Source organism: Poromitra crassiceps (assembly GCF_964638095.1).
Source record: "Poromitra crassiceps genome assembly, chromosome: 5".
Taxonomy (NCBI): Eukaryota; Metazoa; Chordata; class Actinopteri; order Beryciformes; family Melamphaidae; genus Poromitra; species Poromitra crassiceps.
This window is the reverse complement of record NC_139642.1, coordinates 18,379,565-18,400,513: the sequence shown is the minus strand read 5'-3', so window position 1 is coordinate 18,400,513 and position 20,949 is coordinate 18,379,565. Positions and strand designations below refer to the sequence as shown.

Genomic DNA, 20,949 nt, shown 5'->3' with positions numbered 1-20,949 from the left:
CCTCTACTGGTTAAAGTGAGAATCTGTATCAGGCTGCCTCACAGGTTCTGCTATGAAACAAATGAGGCCATTTATCATAATAATAATAATAATAATAATTATAATAATAATTATAGCTGCTGCGCAGCAATGGGTCGTGGCCGGGCAAGTCTCAAGGCTTTGATGATAGACCATACGGTTCAGAAGTTATGGACCAGAATGTAAAGAGGGCTGTTATAGCTCCACCATCTGCTCAATTTGTGTAATTCTTTCGTGTAGAATAAAAGGCCCCTCTGTGCACCTCCCTACCAAGTTTCGTAGCTGTAGCTGTTATGGTTTCTGAATTACAGCTAATTTACTGCAATATTTTTCGAAACCCCATGCAAGTCAATGGGGAAAAAAAATATTATGACATCACAATTGCTCGAGTGACATCAGTGATGGCATCACAATTGCTTGACTGACTGATGACATCACAAATACAACCTAATTGCCAAATGTAACAAGATTTTTCGAAACCCCATGCAAGTCAATGGGGGAAAAAAATATTATGACATCACAATTGCTCGAGTGACATTAGTGATGGCATCACAATTGCTTGACTGACTGATGACATCACAAATACAACCTAATTGCCAAAGGTAATTAAGGTAATTAGGCTATACACGGGGCCAGAATTCAACGTTTTGATGCACTGTGGGCTCAATTTTTGACCGATCGAAAATCTGGTTTGATACTTTTGTGTAGAACAGTCTAACGATGCAGATACTGAAGTTTGGTGTCGTTTGAAGAAAAAATGTGGGAGGAGTAGGGTTTAATCGTTTTTGCAGTTTTGCGGTCTTTAAACTTCATAATTGGCCATAGGTTGCATTGTACAAAAGTTTCCCCTCATTTAGGCGCACATTTCGGTGAAAGTTGCAAAGCCGTAGCACGTATGCCTGATTTTTTATGAATTTTTTAAGTTTTAAACTTTAGACGGTCGCTGTCGTGCCACCGTTAGGACTATTGGCCCCAAATTTGTGTCAAAGACGTTTGGCATGGGACTGGACCTTTGTGCAAAGTTTGGTTAGTTTTCATCCATGGGAAGTCGAACTTCCCGGGAGGATGAAGAATAATGGCAAATACAAGAAGTGGCCTGGCCGCTTCGCTGGCCCGGCCACTAATAATAATAATAATAATAATAATAATAATAAAGGTAATAATAATAATAATAATAATAATGACAGTAACACACGAAGACATGTACAAATTTAAAAGAGAGGAAGGTGACATGGAATTATTCTCCCCATCTCCCCATCTTATAAACAAATCCAAAACATTCAGAGCAGAGGTAAGTAAGAAAGTAAAGCTATACACTTTTCAAAACAAATGACAAAGTGCTTTAAAAAGAGATAAAACAAGATAAATTTTAAACAATGCAGAATTGATACAGCAATAATGACAAAGATTTAGAATCACAATACAACAAATAAAATACATGCTAAAACTAGAACGACCGCACCGCGGATATTTGCCTCCGCAGTCGACATCCATGTCTGTCCAGACTTTCACATTTGAGCTAAATGTGAAGACATTTCATCAAGGTGTTACTGAGATATGGCGTTAACAAGCTTGGAAATGGCGTTTGTGAGGTCACAGTGACCTTGACCTTTGACCACCAAAATGTAATCAGTTCATCCTTGAGTCCAAGTGGACATTTGAGGCAAATTAGATGAAATTCCGTCAAGGCGTTCCTGAGATATCACATTAACGAGCATGAAACGAGTGGTCGTGATGTCACAGTATCCTTGAACTGTGACCAACAAAATCTAATCACTTCATCCTTGAGTCCAAGTGGAGGTTTGAGGCCAATTTGATGAAATTCCGTCAAGGCGTTCCTGAGATATCGCGTTAACAAGCATGAAATAAGCGGGCGTGAGGTCACAGTGTCCTTGAATTTCGATCTTTGACCCCCAAAATCTAATCTGTTCATCCTTGAGTCCAAGTGGACGTTTGAGGCAAATTAAAAGAAATTCCATCAAGGTAATTCCTGAGATATCACGTTGACAAGCTTGAAAATGGCATTTGAGAGGTCACAGTGACCTTAGTCTTTGATCACCAAAATATAATCAGTTCATCCTTACGCGGGTCGGCGTCATAATCGGCCTCGGCTGGGTCTACTGGGGGAGGGTGTATGATGTTGACAGACCCGAAACACCTCACAACCCCAGTTAACATCCCTGATGACGCATCCCAGCGCATGCTGTAGTATGTATATTTGAAACAAACAAAAAAAATTACATGCAAGTTGACATTTGTGCCAAATTGGAAGACATTTTGTCAAGGCGTTCCTGAGATATTGTGTTAACGAACTTGGGAATGGCATTCGTGAGGTCATACCTTGACCTTTGACCACCAAAATCTAATCAGTTACATTACATTACATTACATTACATCATTTGGCAGACGCTTTTATCCAAAGCGACTTACAATAACACATTTTTGTCAGCAATAGAGCAATCAACTATGCAACACAGTCTATGACAACTACAACATCTGAAGGAATAGTGGTAAAGTTAAGTTAGTCTTTTTTTTTTTTTAGAGAGAGAAAGTGAGTGAAAGGTCACCCTTGAATCCAAGTGGACGTTTGAAAGGCAAATTTGATGAAATTCCGTCAAGGCATTCCTGGGACATCGCGTTAACAAGCTTGAAAATGGCGTTCAGGAGGTCACAGTGACCTGTAGACTTTGTTTTTGTAAATAAAATCATTGTTATACTTTTTAAATACTAGTTTATTGGTCTCTATTTATTATCAAGTTAGAATGAGTAAGTCCACCACAACATGGAGGGGGGAAATAAAATCAGTCAAGTCAATAAGATGAAGAATATTTGCACATTTTTCAGAGGTGAACTGATCCACTTTATTTGATTGGTCTGAACTCTTGTAAGAGACTACTACATAAGCCATGATCAGACTAGGAGGCCAAATCTGATTTGTGAACTTTAGTAAAGGTAAAGGTAAAGTCCCAACGATTGTCACACACACCTGAGTGTGTGAAATTTGTTCTCCGCATTTGACCCATCCCCTGGGGGAGCGGTGAGCAGCAGCAGTGCCGCGCTAGGGTAACATTTGGTGATCTAACCCCCCAATTCCAACACTTTGATGCTGAGTGCCAAGCAGGGAGGCAATGGGTCCCATTTTTATAGTCTTTGGTATGACTCAGCCGGGGATCGAACTGGTCTGACCTATTAATGACTTTATCCAGATTGGTTTTATGACAACATTTTAACAAACATATCTCCATTTTGGGTCATAAGAATAGAATACACTAGATCATATTCATTTGCAAAGAGGGATTTATACAGTATATAGAATACAAAATACAATAGTAGGTCTGTAAAGTGGCAATGGTGAAAAAAATCTAAATCGAGTAAACACTTTGTCAATCTCATTCAGATAATGTCAAACATTAAGTCGAACTTTGTAACAGCACAGTCAGCTACTCTGGTGAAAAACGGTTGTAATTATATACAATATAGCTGGAAACGTGCATGTAAATGTGCATGAAAATGTATGGACTAACTAAAGCATCAGGAAGTCTATTTTATTCTGCTTGTAACATGTTCTCACATTGACCATCCACTATTCACTCACTCATTCCGTCAGTCATTTCTATAGCACAAATTCAGATAAAAAACAATATTTTAAAAAGTATAAAGAGCATATTCATTTTTTAACACATTCACTGCCAACAGTTTTTTTTTTACTGTAGGTAGCTTCTGCCAAGGGTTTTTTTGAGGATTCTGGCTCATCTTTAAAGAGCCGAGGATTATTTTCTGCTAGGACTTTGTGAACACAAAATATCTCAAAAGAACTAATAGAATGTGTGCTTTCTCTGTCTAAAAGAGTTAGTTTGTAGAGTTAGTAGTTATGTAGGCATTAGCAGTTGAATACAGCATGGTTTCAGCGTCTGAAAATTAAAGCTGAGATACAGTAAATGCCTTTTTGTGAAATTCGATAGAACAGTCACTTTAACCATTTATTTTTGGCATCAGTAAGACATCAGACATCTAAACAATAGTTCTGAACAGTAATTTCCTCCATAACAGCACCCCCACCCCCCTCTCCTTCAAACTCCTCCCTCTGTGGGTGTTCTCCTCCTCCCTCCGTGGCTCTGCAGCGGGTGTGTCACAAGCGAGTTTCTGCTGCCTGTCTGTGCTGCCTGGCCCTCGTCGGGCGAGTCTGGATGGGGCTCGCTCGTTTCTTGGGGTTTCGGTTGAGAGCTTTGATGAAGCTTTGTGCGATTCTGGGCTTTATGCTGCGTGTTTCAAAGTGTGTTGCACCCAGTCTATTTTTGGAACCCCCCACCGTTGTGCGCCACCGTTGTGCGCCAGCGCGAAAGCGTTTTCGCCAAACCATTCTACAGTATGAGAATGGTTTCCTCACGCTTTTCCCTGCAGTTTTGGCTCGGCTTTTTCTAGTCTGGAGAGCACTGTCGCCACTTAGTGGGTCGGTGGAATGGGTTGTACACGTTCGGTGGCTCCCATATTTTTATAGGAGACGTAGGGGGCTTTGATCCATGTCCCACCGTCAATTTTTTTTTTTTTTTTTTTGACGAGTCAAGTTGACTCGTCCACGGCAGTCAACCGTTGGTTTCTGCTTGACGAGTTGACTCGTCCACGGCAGTGAACGTGTTAAGGTATACTATGCAACTATTTCATTAAAAAACAGTACAGTAACCTATCACAAATTGGAATACTTTCACACATCTTCTGAAATAATTGTACATTGTTTTTACAACTTAAAGTTGGAGGGAAGTCTCTAGCTCAAAGTATGTAGAAGTAACAAGAGTCCAAAATTTCAGAGGGAATAAAAATAGAACATTGGGAATAGCATGAATATGTTGATCCACAGACTACAGTACTTATGGGATGTATTACATTGTCAATGAAGTCTATAGACTAACAATTAGCAATGAATATGTTAAATAAATTGCAACAGAAACAAAATACAAATCTGAAAGGGGAGATTGGGATGTCATTGGCAGGATTATAAAATACAGCAAAAAGAAAGGATATAGAAGCACTTAATAAGATGCAATTGGAAATCTTCATGTGTTGATACAATATATTTCACATGTATGGATCCACCTAGTTATAAAGATCCTAGTGATGTTTTTGTGACAATAGTCACACATACCAATTAGATCCCAGTGCTTTAAAAGCTGTATCAAACAAATTAAAGTAAATTACAATCCCCATAATCAAAGCCAAGTGCAATGGACTATTTATTCTCTACACCTCATGTGTGTGTGTGTGTGTGTGTGTGTGGACACAAACACACACATTTACAGATACACAGAGCACATGGTTGAGCGGTGTCTAGGTTCAATGCCTTGCTCAAGGGCACTTTGTCAGGGGGGATAGATTGGCTGTTGCAGGGAAGTTACAGGACAATATTTTCTGTAACCACCAGATCAACATACTGTACCCTGTCTTTGTCGTTTGTTCTTTCAACTCAATCCAAGAGTCTGACTAAGGCAAGAGTCTTGCTCACGGAGAAATGTGATCATCACTGTACACGCAGCTGGCCCTTTATTCTTTACTGTCTTGATGACAAAACGTGCCATGTCGCTTCTCTCTTGCTTCTCACATGACTCCAACTCAGCCTGATTTATCACGCTTTCCTCATAAAGCTTGTCCAGCAGAGATTTGAGCATAGGTCCTGATACTCTGATGATGAATTGGTGCCGTATGCCTGACAACAGGCTCTCGTTTGAAGGGAGACTTGAACCATTCTGAACCTGCCTTTTTACGGCATGTGACAAAAAACAATCTTTCGATTCCCATACACACTGATTGTCACTATTTTTCAGAAAGAGACTGATATCTTCAATGATTGCTTTGAAATTCACCCGGAATGTGGGGATGTAGTTGTGGTAGGATTCACTGTCGAATTTTGCCTTTGGTGGTTGTACTGTTATTGAGTCATCTTCAGGAGAAGTGGACAATATGTACTCATGCTTTGGGTCTAGTTCACAGTTTGAGCATACTTCTATATAGCTCTCATCTCCAACAGTTATCTTCCTTGTGTTCTGCACATCAATGAGCACAATGTTTACAGGAAGCAACAACACATTGAGCACAGATCTGAGATCAGGATCAACTGGGGGTTTGTAGAACAGCAACACCAACGCCCGGATCAGGACAGGGGGGGAGTTTTCCTCCTTGACAATGCCAAGTTCACAAAATCCAGTGATGTTTATAATAACATGAGTTTCTGTTATCTTATGGGGACCGATGAACTCAGTTATCTCATCTGTCACATGGACAACTGACAAGAATTCACATCCACCTGTAGAGTGGATCTCACAGTGTGGGAGATGAAGTTGACGGACAGATTGCTGGTTGCATTTTATGTGAAACAGTGGCCCTGCAGGCTTCTTGTTATGCCCTGCTAGCCTCTGTTTCCATGGGACAATCCTGTACACCACATCTCCGTCTCCCTCCATGTTAAACACTAGACCTGTCATGCTGCACTGGTACAGGCCTGGGGAGGTTCCCTGGAATGTAAAGGTTTGCTCATTTTCAACATCAATAATAGGTGTAAACCTCTCATAGCTGTCTTGTAAAAGGAGATCAGCTGTGGCCTGTGGTAACATTTCCTCTGGAGCATCGTGGCTGCCTGCTGGCTCAATTTCTGACATATGTTCCTTGCATGCATCTTCTGCAGGCATTTCTTCAGTGTTGGTGGGGGAGTCCTGGAGGTGGTGGTGAGAAAGGGCTGGTTGGGTGTCTGTGGTTGAGGGGTTGCCGGCTGTGACCTGTCTCTGCTGGTGATAACTATCAACATACATTTCCCCTGACCGGGGTTTAGGAGAAGAACATTGCTGGAAGGTGTCTTGTGGAAGGAAAGAGGAAGTAATGTTGGGGCCTGGCCCAACGCCGGGCCTGCTGGGTGCATGCATCTCCATTTTAAAGTCTGGTTCACCATCATGTAAGGACGGAGGAACAAGACTTGAGTCTAGATCTTCTTCCCTTCTTCTCTTTCTTGAAGTGGCAGGCTGGTCCCTGAAAGATGAGTAATAGGGAGAATAGGAAAATAATGAAGAGGATGAAGAGGAAGAGTCTTATAGCGAGCAGCACATTCTGGATAGAATATATATATATATATTTATATATATATTAGGGGTGTCACAATATATCGTCCCACGAAATTTCGCGATAGTAAAACGTCACGATATGTATCGTTGAGATGAAATCTCATATCGTGAATTTTTTTTTTTTTTTTTTTTTTTTTTTTTTTTCAAAAGTAGACAAAGAAACGTCTTTGTTTGTTGAAGTTCAATGTGTGGAAAGTAGTTCAGTTGAACAAGTCTCTGAAGAGACACATGAGAAGTTATACAGGAGAGAAACCATTCAATTGAGTTTCTGGCAAAACTGTTTACTTGACAGGAAAAACTGAAGATGCATAAAAAATAGACTAAGAAAAGTCTTGTTGTTTGAGTTTGAAGAAAAACTGAAGATGCATAATGAGAATTTATACTGCTGAGAAACCTTTTAGTTCAAAGTAAATCTAAGTGACGGTGTAACTCATTCTATTTCAAGATAAGCCTTATCTCCAATCTCATGTTTTTTCTAGTTGTTATTGTAATAACAATTTCCCACAACAGCATGTTTTGTATTTGTGCATTTCAAATAAAATACTACTTTTCCAGTCATATATTGTCATTATTCAAGTTTAAAAAAATATTGTTAAAATCGTATCGTATCGTATCGTTATCGTGAACCCAGTATCGTGATACGTATCGTATCGTGAACTGAGTGTATCGTGACACCCCTAATATATATATATACTGTATATATAATATTTCGGCCTGAGAGCTCAATGTGAACAGCAGCTAATGCCGCCCATTCAATTCCACAGTGAGGGGCCGTAGAGTCGAGGGATCTTTGCCAACACGACATGTCATGTCGGCTCCCATCACACAGAAATAGGCTCCGTTCTGGGAGACCCTGCACGGGAGAATCCCTCCGTGCTATTTGACACTTTTTCTTTTTTTAATTCCTCCAAACAAATACTTGTTTAAAATATTTGTATTTGTACTGAGAGAGTGAGGGAAAAAAAACACTAATTGTGATTTCCTGATACTGTATTTGTATCCGGTACCCCCATGGTACCCCCAGGGTCTATGGGCATGATGCTACATAGTAGTAGTTTTTCTCAGGCTCACTCCTTGGTAGAGATGTTTCTACATAGATAGTGCTACAGGCCAAACAAACAAAAAATAGTAAGCCTCATTACATGCAAAACCTTATGAGACTGAATAGTTACAGAGATAATATGCTGTTTTCCTGCACTACATTGTTGAAGCCTTACAGTGGGACCTGTTTATAACAATTAAAACTCATGTCATTTGTCTCTGCCTGGGTACTGGACTTAATTTTTGAAAGTGCTTTTAGTCCAACTCACCTCAAGTCTTCTGTTTTAAACATGTCTACCAGGTTGGGCCTTATTGAATTCCAGCCTTGGTCTTTGGCAAACTTGTAAACACATCCGAAGAGATCGGGAAATAGTGACATCAGATCAATCTTGGCTGCATCCTCACAACTGCAAACAGAGAGAGAAAGTTATTCCTAACTAATGGACACTCAATTCACCAATCTCTCAGAATGGTTTGGATGGCAGTTCCAAAGAGGAGGTCCTCTGGTTCCAAAGTCTCCTTCGGTCTTTAGAATGACTAGAGGTCCCCTGTTCTCATGGGGGGTTATGAGGTCAGAGATATAACTGGGGGTCAAACCTACCTGAGCTTTGAAAGTTATACTGTAGCTATTGATGTCAAAAGAATGGTCCACCGACTTCAATAAAATAGAAATAACCTTCTTGCGGTTGTATGCCTCCGCCAACAAGTCAAGTTGCAGTCTACATCCATGTCTGTCCAGACTGATACAAGCACAAATACCTTGAAGCCCACAGCACAGTGATGTGGCCATTCAGCCTTATGGCACTTTAGGCAATGTTTGGGGGTACCTCAACAACACGGCTAATCCTTTTCAACATGGAAAATAGTCGTACCCCTAACCCTACCGTCCCACCACCCACATCCCCCTAGCCACTCCCCCTACCTACCACTCGAATCCTGGCTCTCCATGCCCAGCCCCGCCCCAATCCTTGATGGAATGGATGGACGTGAGGTCACAATGACCTTGAACTTTGACCACGAAAATCTAATCAGTTCATCCTTTAGTCCATGTGGATGTTTGAGCCAAATTTGAAGAAATTCACTCAAAGCGTTCCTGCGATATTGTGTTAACGAGCATGGAACGGACGGTCGTGAGGTCACAGTGAGCTTGAACTTTGACCTTTGACCACCAAAATCAAATCAGTTCATTCTTGACGCCCCCCCGCCGCCTTATTATAGTAGTGAGGTATGGCGTTAATGACCATGGGACGGATGTATGTATGTATGCACAACCTGAAAACATAATGGGCCCTATCTTGGTACAGGCGATATCCCCTATTTGCGCTTGCGCACCTGTTTGCACGTGCCTTAAGGCAGGCAAGATAGCAGTCTGCCTTGCGCTAGTGTCCAGGTGTTACGCTTGGTTCACACAGGGCACCTACGCCTCGCCTTGCCTCAACCCACGCCTACGCCTACATACCTTGAGCTGGGCGTGAACCTATCACACGCTTTTGCGATCACACTGGACGCCTATTCCACGCTGAACCTGAGCCGAGTCACAAGCGCCTCTCCTCTCTCCCGAGTGTTTTTTTTGTCACGTGTGGTCCCGAATTATCATGGGTAGGTAAAATAAATCTGATATATTTAATGTGGTATTGATATGCTGGATAGCCTATGTATAACCAGGTCTCCTCTTGGGTCACTGTTGTCATAGAGAACTGGATGCTGTTGTACTAACGCTAAGTGGATTCACTTTTCATTGTCCATATTGCTTCTTCGGTTGCTATTCTCTCTCCTGAAGATTTGTTTATCGACGGGGAGAAAGCCCCACGTGATAGCCACCCGTCAATCTCTCTCTCTCTCTCTGCTCATCACTGTTGTAGTAACACCATTTAATTTTGAAATTCACTTGACTTTGCTATTTCCCACAGATATTGTCGTGTTTTTCCTTCATGGCTTGACAGAAAAAAAGTCTGCCTTCACGCGCCTAATCGGCTTGAAAATAGAACTCACGCCTAAACGATAAAATCGGCGCAGCTCAGGCGAGGCATGGGTACAGGCAAGGTTCACGTTGAGGCGCCCGGTGTACACAGCCTCATTGACTAAAAAGGACGCCTATTTAAAAGCATGGGTAAAGGCAAGGGGTAGGCAAGGCTTGGGTGCTGTGTGTGAACGAAGCCTTATGCCGAGTTTTGCTCCCCTGGCCAGCAGCAGCTAAACGCATCCCCACCTCACGGGAGCATATTGTAATGATGTTTAAAAGTGATATAATTGTCTGGGTAGACGTGACCTCCCTGTTTTCTAAGTTAAAACAGGTGGGGATGCAATTCTCGGCGGGGATGCGGAAATGTTCACGGCACGTGCCGCAGGCGCAAATTAGAGCTGAGCCAAATCATCTGCGCCCCCAAAATGCCAGCACAAACGGGATTTGGGCGGTCTTAAGCACTAGAATTATTCACAGGTGTGGCCAGGCAATGCCTGGGCGTTATATCAATCAAAACCAATCACATTCCCCTCTTGCGATCGCTGTTTGCGCGATTCTTTCCATTCGTAATAGAGTGGACTCACTTGTGCCGAGGACAGAGAGAGATGGAGAGAGCTTGTTGACAGATCGTCTGTGGTGCCAACAACCCTCCAGGTTATGGGATAGGTGAAGGTGAATAGCCTATATATGTCCATTGTCCAACAAGTTTTCTCAATTAATTTTCCTCTTTGCGATGTGATAAAAGTTTCTCAGTGAGGTATAGTTGATTGCCTCACTGAATTATCTGCTAATACCCAATTTTAGCAGCAGAATTTGATGTCCTGGCATGGCACGTCCGTGCGTAATGACATATCCAAAAGGAATTTTACTCTGCACTGCACTGCGCAGCACGGAGATTATGGTGCGCTCAAGCACAGCCGGGTATTTAGCGTGTAAGAGGTGCTTTTAAAAGCTCTTATTGCAAAGTAATTGCACGCTGCTGACGATAGGATAACGCAAACTATCCCACATTTTTGTGCTGAAATGCCCGATTTGGCAAGTGGCACGCCTATGTCCAGTACAATTATAACAGGAATGCGCTTGTGCACGCCCCCAATTTGCATTGTGTGCAAACGAGCGCAAACGCTAAATTACAGCAATGCCTCTGACCACAGATATCGCCGGTGGAGGCATAAAACCACAAGGATTTCTAGTTTCAGAATTCACAAATGTATAAAGATGGCTTTCCTGTGACATTTTAAGGTTCTTGTGTTGTGTATCATTTACAGTAATCTCAGTCTAACTTACTAGTGCACAAGAAGGTTGCGTATGAAGCGCAGTAATGCCAGTGGGTTGTCGTCAGGGTAGCTCTTGTTCTTGCCATCCATCTTCTCAACCAACGCTGGTGGGAACTGGAATAGCAGCAAAAGTGATGATGAAGTGGCTTTGAGGCCTACAGATTGAGATGCAACAACAGTTATAACTTATTTCTCAGTTACCTTGTTTTTCCACTGATTGAAGAGTCCATCCCCAGCATGTTGGTTCAATTTCTGAATTAGTTTCTCAACTTTCTCGTCAGCTTTCCGATAGTTCACCACCTCAACCTCATTGCCAATCTCTCTCAAGTATTCTATTCTCCTAAAAGAGAGATGCATATTTAAAACTGTTGAATAAAAGTAATTTGAATAAAAGTACCTTTATGGTTACATCATACTGATAATAAATGTGACTGGTGTTTTTGGGTAACAAGTAGGCCAAGGTATATATATATATATATATATATGTGGAGAAAGAATCACTTTTTGGGAGACAATCGCTTCATGGTGATCACTATTCAGCTGCAGCTGTAACGTTAATCACACTGGTCAGTTTTCACTTTTTGGCAGAACACCAGACCTTGTAATCCGTGGATTTACGTTAATGTAACAGTGATCATAAAGTCAAATGGATGATACTGGACAATAACCTGACATTGCTGGACAAGACATGGAAATGCCTTCGCTTGTTTCACAACGTGTCTGCTCCAAAGCGCTAATGCCATCCATCCAACCATCGGAGATAGGCTACTGTCTGAGGTAGGCTTTAGATGTTAGCTTAGCGTCACCCAATATCAGTCAGTTCCTCTCCTGACAAAAAATACTCCAGGTAGCGCTTTTTCCATGCAAAAATGCAAACGTAATGTGTGAACCTCCCCCCACACAGCAGATTACCCCTGCTCAGTCATTACCATACTGTAGTAATCACACAGACCCCCCCCCCCCCCGCGCGCGAGTGCTCGAGCACTCGTTCATAATAGAAGGAGAGTACTTGAGTATTTAAATTGCTTAAAATGCCCATCCCTAGTCCAGATCAACAATTGCCAGTTATGATTTAAGTCCTTCTCCATGAACTCACCTGTTATTTTTCCAGAAGAAGGGATGAGCCAAACAGTCCTCCACTGTAGGTCTCTTCTTGGGATCTCCATCGATCATGTTCTCAATGAGATCCTTTGCAACCACATCTTGAACATGTTCCAGACTGTACTTCCCATTGGAAATGTTGTTCTCACATTCATGACGAATTTCAAACGGATGCTTTCCTCCAGAGAGGATGTAATATAACAACATCCCTGCCACCTTAAGAAAAAAATGCAACATTTAGTAATTACAGAAAGATTTTTCACCCAGTCATTAACTAAATTGTGATAACAGAAAAAAAACTACAACAACCTGTATATCACTGCTTGGTCGTAGTATGGAGTCTTTTCCCAAAGTCTCCTTGGCCATCCAGCATGTCGTTCCTCTACTTTTTGTGAGTAAAGATGTTTTTCCTCTGGGTAATTGTCGGCTAATGCCAAAATCAGCTAACCTTGCCCTCCCAATAACATCTGCCGGACAAATGGTGGAGACAGTAAATTGTGTTATATTGATCAAAATCAATTCCAATCTCTGTGTACATACATTTGACATTTTAGATAGTGAGCTGCATGTTTAATGACTTACCAATCAAAACATTCTGGGGTTTGAGGTCTCGGTGAAGTATCTGAGGATCTTGACCATGAAGCACACTTAAACCTGTGAGAACCTGACGCACAAGTTCTCTCCTCATTTCAGAGAGATCGTCTCCTGGAAAGTCATGTCTGATATATTCTGCCAGGGTGTATTCACATAGCTGAACAATAAGGTATCCAAAGTTCTCATCCTCTACAGAGTCAATGTATTTTACAATAGATGTATCATCAAGCTCTGGAAGCCTTAAAAATCCTCTCTCATTCTTCAGCATCGTATAGTCTGATTTCATCAGTCTCTTAACTGCCACTTCAGTGCCGTCATCTCTCAGCCCCAAGAAGACTTCAGTACCATCACTTCCCTTTGCTATGCGGAATTCTGGGTCATTTTTCACAAACCTGGTGCTTCCAACTCTGGTTACTTTACTTTCATCAATGTTAGCAAGTTGCTCTAATTTCTCCCTCCATCTCTCGCTGACACTATACCACGTGTTGAATTCATTTTGGGCCATTTCTCTCAGATTACTTTGCATACAGTATCTACAGAGAAAGTATACGTGTATCCTCAGGCACTGAAGTTATCCTCTTTGATGTAGCCTACACAGTGGAAGACGTTTCTGGGGACGCAGAGAAGATCCTACCACTGTCTTGGCGCTCGTGTGTTTGCGGCAGCAGTCAGTGGGCTCTCTGCAGCATTCAAACAGCCTGTGGATACGGCCAAACCTCAAGGCCAGGCAGCCTCCTCTAATCCTAATCCACACAAAAGACAATCCAATCTGCTCGATCAATGCAGAAACAGTCTTTCATCCAGCACGTCTAATCCGCGATTCACTTCACTACCAAAGCTTGACTCTCATTCAGAACCACACCCTAATGGCGGTGCACAGTTCCAACTGAAACAACACTGAACTTAACAGAAACGGGAGAAACGCACACCGATGATTGATGAACTGTAGTGTGATGTTAAGTAACTAATTACGCAATGTTAAGTAGCTAATTACCTCACGCACTTACGTGATGTTAAGTAGCTAATTTCCTCACGCACTCTTCACAAACACAACAGAGTCTGTCTCCTTTTGGAACTCACAGCACCGATGAAATCTCCTGGTTCTCAGTCCACACCCATTAGCCTAGCCTAGCCTAGCCTAGCTACTTGAAACACGGGCCTTGCAAGCAGGCTCGAGGAGTTATCCACACAGTGATCACGAAGCAACGCTTTAAACTCACTCGTAAAGCAACAAAGAGTCTTGAATTAACTTGAGCAAACCGTCCTGTCTCGCCCTCTGTCTCTTTTTGGAAGAGTTACAGGTGGAATCAATAAGAATAACCAACTGCGCAAATATTTACAGCGTCTCCGACAGTCTCTCTCTTATCTGCTCCACTTTGCCATTGTAGTTGAACTGGTTGAACAGGCCCCGCCCGCTCTCACTAAATGCTTCCAGGTGTCTACAGTACAGTAGACAGGCTCCATTCACACTGCAGGCAAAAGTGGCCAACATCTGTGTGTGTGTGTGTGTGTGGGGGGGGGGGGGGGGGGGAGGGGGGGGGGGACGACACACACATCACGTGTTCTCACCCCCCCATCCTCAATACAGTGTGAACAGTAAAAATCGCACGGCATCTGATCTACTCAAATCTGACAGTCTACTATGTGGATCTGATTTCTTGGAATGTGACCACAGTGTGAACAGACCCGTATGAAAATTCATGAGTCTTTTATGTCACTCTAGGTCAATTCGTCACAATTCTGCGCTGGTGGGAGGGATTACAAACATGGAGGACAGCTTCGATGGAGCTAGTCTGTGGAGAGACAGAGGTTTTAGATCTTATAAGTATTTGGGGGTGACACTTCTGTGCAAGCAAAACTTGAGGGATCTGAGCAAAAAAAAACTGCATTGAGCACGGTACATGTAGACACACACCGCAGCACTTCCTCAACCCCCCCCCCCCCGCACCCCTATAGAGACTCAGACCGCCTACTTCCTGCTTCAGCACTGTTCCAGAGATTTTCATCCGCCATTCATTTTCCAATAGACTTTTCGTAATATGCATATAAAAATAGTCTTACTTGTTCAAACCAAACGGTTCAGCTATATTTAGAATCAGGTGAGACCATAGAACACTTCACTCCAAAACTTAAAAAAACATCTGAAAATGATTTTCTTTAAACCCACATTTTTTTTACGTTTTGGTCCGAGTAAATGTTATGCGATCTCTCCTGTTTCTAAATATATCTGTACCGTTTGGTTTGAACAAGTAAAACTATTTTATAAGAATTTTATGAAATGTCTATGGGAAAATAAATGGCGGATGAAAATCTCTGGTACAGTGCTGAAGCAGGAAGTGACGTTCCACTTTGGCTCTCTATAAAGAAAAACATCTAAATAAATAAAACACAATCTACGATAAACAAAGTGTACTAACTCACTGACTTTTCTTTTGCAAGTCTGTCAGAATAGATTCCGTTTCCTCTGTGGATTTGATTGTCAGGAAGCACACAGCCTACAGTAAACTCACACACCAATTGGAGATTGCTGCATCTGTAGTTGTCTTAAATGTTAAATCTGTGTTTCCATTTGAACGTGTTTGGTTTGGTGCCGACTGCTGAGTCGTTGAACTAAAACTAGTTTAGGTGAAAGCAGTTACATTTCAAAGTGCTTGGCTGGGGAAGGCCAGTAGTTAATTGCTGGGAGGGGCTTGAACTCGTATGAACTGATTTTGGCACAGTTCATTCTACAGCATCAGCTGTAACGTCAGCCTCTTGTTGTTATCTTTGTGCACAGAGACTAGGGAGTCTGTGTGAGTCCATCAAGGGTCGGCCACAGGAGAGGGACACAGCTGGGTTCTTGTAACTACCTGTCCTAGTTAACGGCGTTCCTGTCTGCTATAGTCTCTTAGAACAGACGAGTTGGCTTCCGCAATTTTCAAATGCTTCCGCCATACCGTCTGTACTTCGTGGGGGAGAATCATGCACCAACTGGAATGGGAAGTAGAAAGGTGGGTCTTCCGCTCATTAGTCCAATCAGAATCCAATATGCCGCATTTTCGTGGACACACGTGTCGTGATTGGTCGGATTCCGTCGAACTTCTTTCCTGTCTGAAGGTTTTTTTCCCAACTTCCTTGTGCATGTTCTGGGGGTGTAACGTACAGTCTGTGTATAGCTGCATTCGCCGGATGTAGATGAGACAGTCTGTTTTAAGAGACTATGTCTGCTACTCTCTCTCATCCCTGTTGTCATTAGTTCATAGGCCACATGACACTATTTTCAGGTGAAGAAACCCATGTAGTCTTGTTTCCTCTAGGACCTTTTTTTTTTTTGCAGTGGGGAAAGGGTTTATTGTAATATAGCAGTGTAGTAGTGAAGACTAAATATCAGCAAAGGAAGACTATCAAAGACTGGATGCTGTGTTGAGAAAGATTTGAGTTTGTTTTCAATTGCTCCAATTAACATTATTTATTTATTTATTTATTTGTTTGTTTTTTTATTTATCTATTCATTCATTAATATGGGAGGGGCGTGCGCCAACCCGGTTGGGGGTGTGTGGCCTAAAAAGTTTGGGAACCGCTGGTCTATCTCAATCCACTTCCTGGCCTCACAGAGACCTGGATCTAGTCTGACTTCACGGAAGCAGGCTGCTGGTATTCTGCCATTGGTACTGATACTGGCTGCAACCATTTATGGATTTCCTTTCTGCTCCCTCCATGACGAATCTGTCTATCTCAAATGCATGCCCCACTGTGGAACAACAACAACGCTAGCTTGTTGCTACATGCTGAGAACTTGGATGTGGATTGTGCAATAAAGCTGGCCTGATTGGTACTTTTGGTGGATGGTAGTGAAGGTAAATAGAGCCTTTTCCCCCCGCTAGACTAGAGTGAAGGTTTTACCAGCCAGACTCTCCCGGTGCAGGGAGAGAGTTTGGCAAGCGAGACTAACCTGGATCAGACCTGGAAACGGCCCTCTCTGCTGCTGCTTCTTTCTCTCACACTCCCAGAGCCTCTGGCCACTGTCACTGCTCTCTCTCACCTCTCTATAGGGGAGAGTGGGGTGAGTTGTGCCAGTGGGGAAGTTGTGCCACCCCTTGTATCTAGAAAACCATAGAGAAATTGGTCATGTGACCACACATTTTTGAAGAGGCATCCATTTTACTCACTCTGCAAAGAAGGGAGGCAGATGGCACAAGAGCTAAGCACATTTAAGTTCAAAAAACTGTTTTTTGCCTCTCAAAGTAAAATTTTTATGATCAAGGTTTATGATTGTTGTGTCTGACAATTATAGACAAGCTTGAAAACATTTCACACATTGTTAGTGTTTTAGTAAGCTACAATATGAGGCTATACTGATAGCATGATGTTAGCTCCAAACCAGCTATATGATACAAGTTTGTTAAAATGGTGGGGATGGGGTGATTTGTGCCAAAAGGCCTGGTTAAGTTGTGCCAGTGCAGTTGCAGTTGATTTAGTGAAATTTTATTTCATTTTGTTCTTAAATGTTTAAATAGACCTTGTTGAAGAATATTGCAGTATTGGCAAGTGTAGCCTGGCTCTGTGATAGTTGATTTTGTTCATTTTGAACATAATTTTTATTTCTTGAAAATGTTAAAATGTAGGTCAACTGCTGCTACCCGTTTAGCCTTGTTTAACCCTGTTATAGTACACTGGACTTTAGTGTTATCTTTATTTTGTCTTGCTTTGATATAGCATTACAGTATATGAGATGAAAATGTTCTGTTTTACTTCAGTAATCAATGGCACAATTTACCCCAACGTATTCTCTCCAAAGGCACAACTTACCCCGCACCGGGGGCAAGTTGTGCCAAGAGACCACTTTTTTAAGAATAGCCATATTTTTTTAACAGTTTATTTACGATCCAAAGGAGTGTTCCCAGTGGTGCAACAACATCCTGAAATATATTTACATATTTTAGTTGGAGGCATTACTGTCATGCCTCACTTTAAAGACACCTCAAGTAAAAAGTGGCACACTCACCCCACTCTCCCCTATCCTCTTTGGCATCCCATGCCGTCTCTGGAGGGATCCCTCAAGGCTGCAGCCATGGAGTCAACATTGGAACCCCCCCCCCCCCCCCCCCCCCCCCCATCATTAATGAACTTTCTTGCCATAATGTTCAGGAGTGGATTAATAACTATTTTTGATCTGATGCCAGGCAGCATGTGTGTTACTGATGACATCACTGATAACGTCACTGACAACACACAGACATTGATTCTAAAGTCGCATTGTAAATTTAGCGTTCTAGTTCAGTGGTTCTCAACCTGATGGTCGGGACCCCCAGGTTCAAGGTCGCATGATTATTTCCGTGGTCGCGGGATGGTTAGCCTATATTAAAAAAAATAAAATAAAAGTAAATTTAAAACAGTTTAAAATGTTTACCCTAGAGAACTATAAAATATAAGAGGTTGCACTGAATCGTTTTGCTTGTCTGTTTCATATATCCAGACATATATTTTGCTTCTTTTTCCCAGTAATTCCTTGTACTTATTTCTAGAATATTTTGTTCTTTATTTCCAGAATTATTTCTTCCGATAAACTAAGAGTTTATTATTTGGAGAAATGACTGTACTTTTGATAAACAAACAGTAACCGTGTCAAAAAATTAAAATGTATAAAAGGGGTAGGAAACCACAAGCATTAGCTTCGTCCTTCTCCTTTTTTGAACATGCATGGAATTTATTTTCTTGGTATAACATGTGAAACCATGTGGAAAATGCTTGATTGTTTGATCTCATGTTCAAAAATAAAAATCTCATTCATTCATTCATTCTCCCATGATGATTACATCTACCATACCAATGATATAATGTAGTAGCCTATACAGTATAAAACTATATATGAACTATAAACTATATAAAAACCGTATAAAATAGATTTGAGTGAATGCACGGGAGAGGCGCAGTGGCGTGAGGGGGGGGGGGGTCGCAAACCCCGCCTAAATCTTTTTGGGGGTCGCGGCTCAAAAAGGTTGAGAACCGCTGCTCTAGTTCATATCCGTGGTTATGTGTGTGACTAGTACGTCTCAAGCTTTCACCCGACAACAATACAATTTCGCTTTTATCCAAAGCGACGTACATCTGAGCTTTATACAACACAAGCAGTGATCTAGTCAGAAGAACATGAGTAAGTGCCATGACACAGTTGCTAAACTAGATGATATTAAACAGTGATACAGCTCCCTATAATCTATTACTGTAATACCTCCTCTCTCTATCTCTCGCTCGCTCCCTCTCCCTCTCTCTCTCCCTGTGTCTCCACCCCTCTCTCTCTCTCCCTCTACTGGTTAAAGTGAGAATCTGTATTTTTATCATCATCATCATCATCATCATCATCATAATAATGACAGTAACACAGAAAGACATGTACAAATTTAAAAGAGAGGAAGGCGTCATGGAATTATTCCACCATCTTATAAACAAATCCAAAACATTCAAAGCAGGAGTAAATAAGTAAGAAAGTAAAGCTTATAGCACTTTTCAAAACAAATGACAAAGTGCTTTACAAAGAGATCAAACAGAGAAATTTAAAACAATGCAGAATTGATACAGTAATAATGACAACGATTTAGAATCACAATACAACAAATAAAATACATAGCGGTGGAGGAGCGAGGCGATCTGGACGGGTGGAAGAGCGGAGGTGAGCGATGCAAAGTTTGGAACTTGACCATAGATTGCAGATACGAAGGGGCTGACATGTGGACTGCCCTGTAGGCAGGGCCGGACTGGGACCAAAAAGAGGCCCTGGCAGTAGGTCCAGACCAGCCCAGGTCCCAATTTTTTGGGGGGTTGGAAGCCAGATTTAGAGAAATATCTCATTTTAAATTAATAGACTGAGCAGGTGTAACCAAGGCTATTTTCCAAACTGCTCAGCCTCCTGGAAAGATCCATAATCACCAGACTAAGTATATTGTTACTGCCCAGGCCAGGCTCAATTCACAGTTCACACCACTGGCCATGGCCCGCCAACAACTGCAGGCATGAGGCACCGCACCATAACAAGGCAGCAATAATTGTCTCTAAGAACACTTCTACACAAACACATTAAATCACGCATAGCACAGCAGCCAAAAACACACGCCCACAGCATGGTACAACAACCAGATTCACACACACATAGGACCTAGCAAACATGGCCAGCAGTATCATTATGACCAAACCACAATAGAATAGAATAGAATAGAAACAAGAAGCATGTCTCACCTTATTAAAGACAGACTGCTGCTCGTCGGTCCCATGATGCTGCCCAGGCCCAGCATCGGCCACGACAGTGGGTGACTTCTGTGCCTCGGTGGAGTTGACATCCGTGGTGGTGGTGCTATTGCTAGCAGCACAGGAGCTGACACTGGGGGTCTTAGTAGCAGCACTCTTTTCAGTGCACTGTGGCGGAAAAAACATTTTTATCTTGCACATTTTTCCGCATTGGCTTCAAGGCCCTTACGTTTTTTGTCTCTTTTCTTTTCGGCGCCACCTTTTGCTTTGTTACGTTCATGATTTTGTTGAGATATAGACATATACTGTTCGTATTTGATCTATTCCCCCGCGGCTGCGTTGAGTGATGTAATTACATTGACATTTGACATGGAGGAGCCGGGAGGAGCACGCTGCACGGAGCAGGCCAAGTCCACTTTTGAAAAAGGGGGGGGGGGGGGGGGGGGTCTCCGCCTCTCAGACCATGCAATATCCATGATGACCACTTGACAAAACTCACCTGTAAAAATGGCCAGCCCATCTCTCTTCCAGTGTGTTTGGGGCTGACCTGACTGACAGCGTAGGCTACTTCGGATGCATTGAGGGCCGGTCAGACCGGCCCAAAATCACAGCGGCCCTTCTGGCATTTGCC

The 20,949-nt window shown here is 42.2% G+C and overlaps 1 protein-coding gene across 1 annotated transcript in view; it reads right to left on the bottom strand.

Annotated features, from left to right (window-relative positions):
- Nucleotides 1-13,686, bottom strand: part of LOC310776359 (serine/threonine-protein kinase/endoribonuclease IRE1-like) — a gene marked incomplete at its 3' end in the record, with an annotated part of 34,539 nt that extends 20,853 nt beyond the window's left edge. The window contains exons 1-6 of the mRNA XM_083636555.1: nucleotides 13,086-13,686; nucleotides 12,813-12,970; nucleotides 12,499-12,719; nucleotides 11,604-11,742; nucleotides 11,413-11,516; nucleotides 8,432-8,569 (exon numbers count right to left, since the gene is read on the bottom strand). Coding sequence (XP_083492681.1) covers nucleotides 8,432-8,569; nucleotides 11,413-11,516; nucleotides 11,604-11,742; nucleotides 12,499-12,719; nucleotides 12,813-12,970; nucleotides 13,086-13,623 — 1,298 coding nt within the window. The 5' untranslated portion in view covers nucleotides 13,624-13,686. The remainder of the gene's footprint in view (nucleotides 1-8,431; nucleotides 8,570-11,412; nucleotides 11,517-11,603; nucleotides 11,743-12,498; nucleotides 12,720-12,812; nucleotides 12,971-13,085) is intronic.
- Between the last annotated feature and the right edge of the window lie 7,263 nt (nucleotides 13,687-20,949).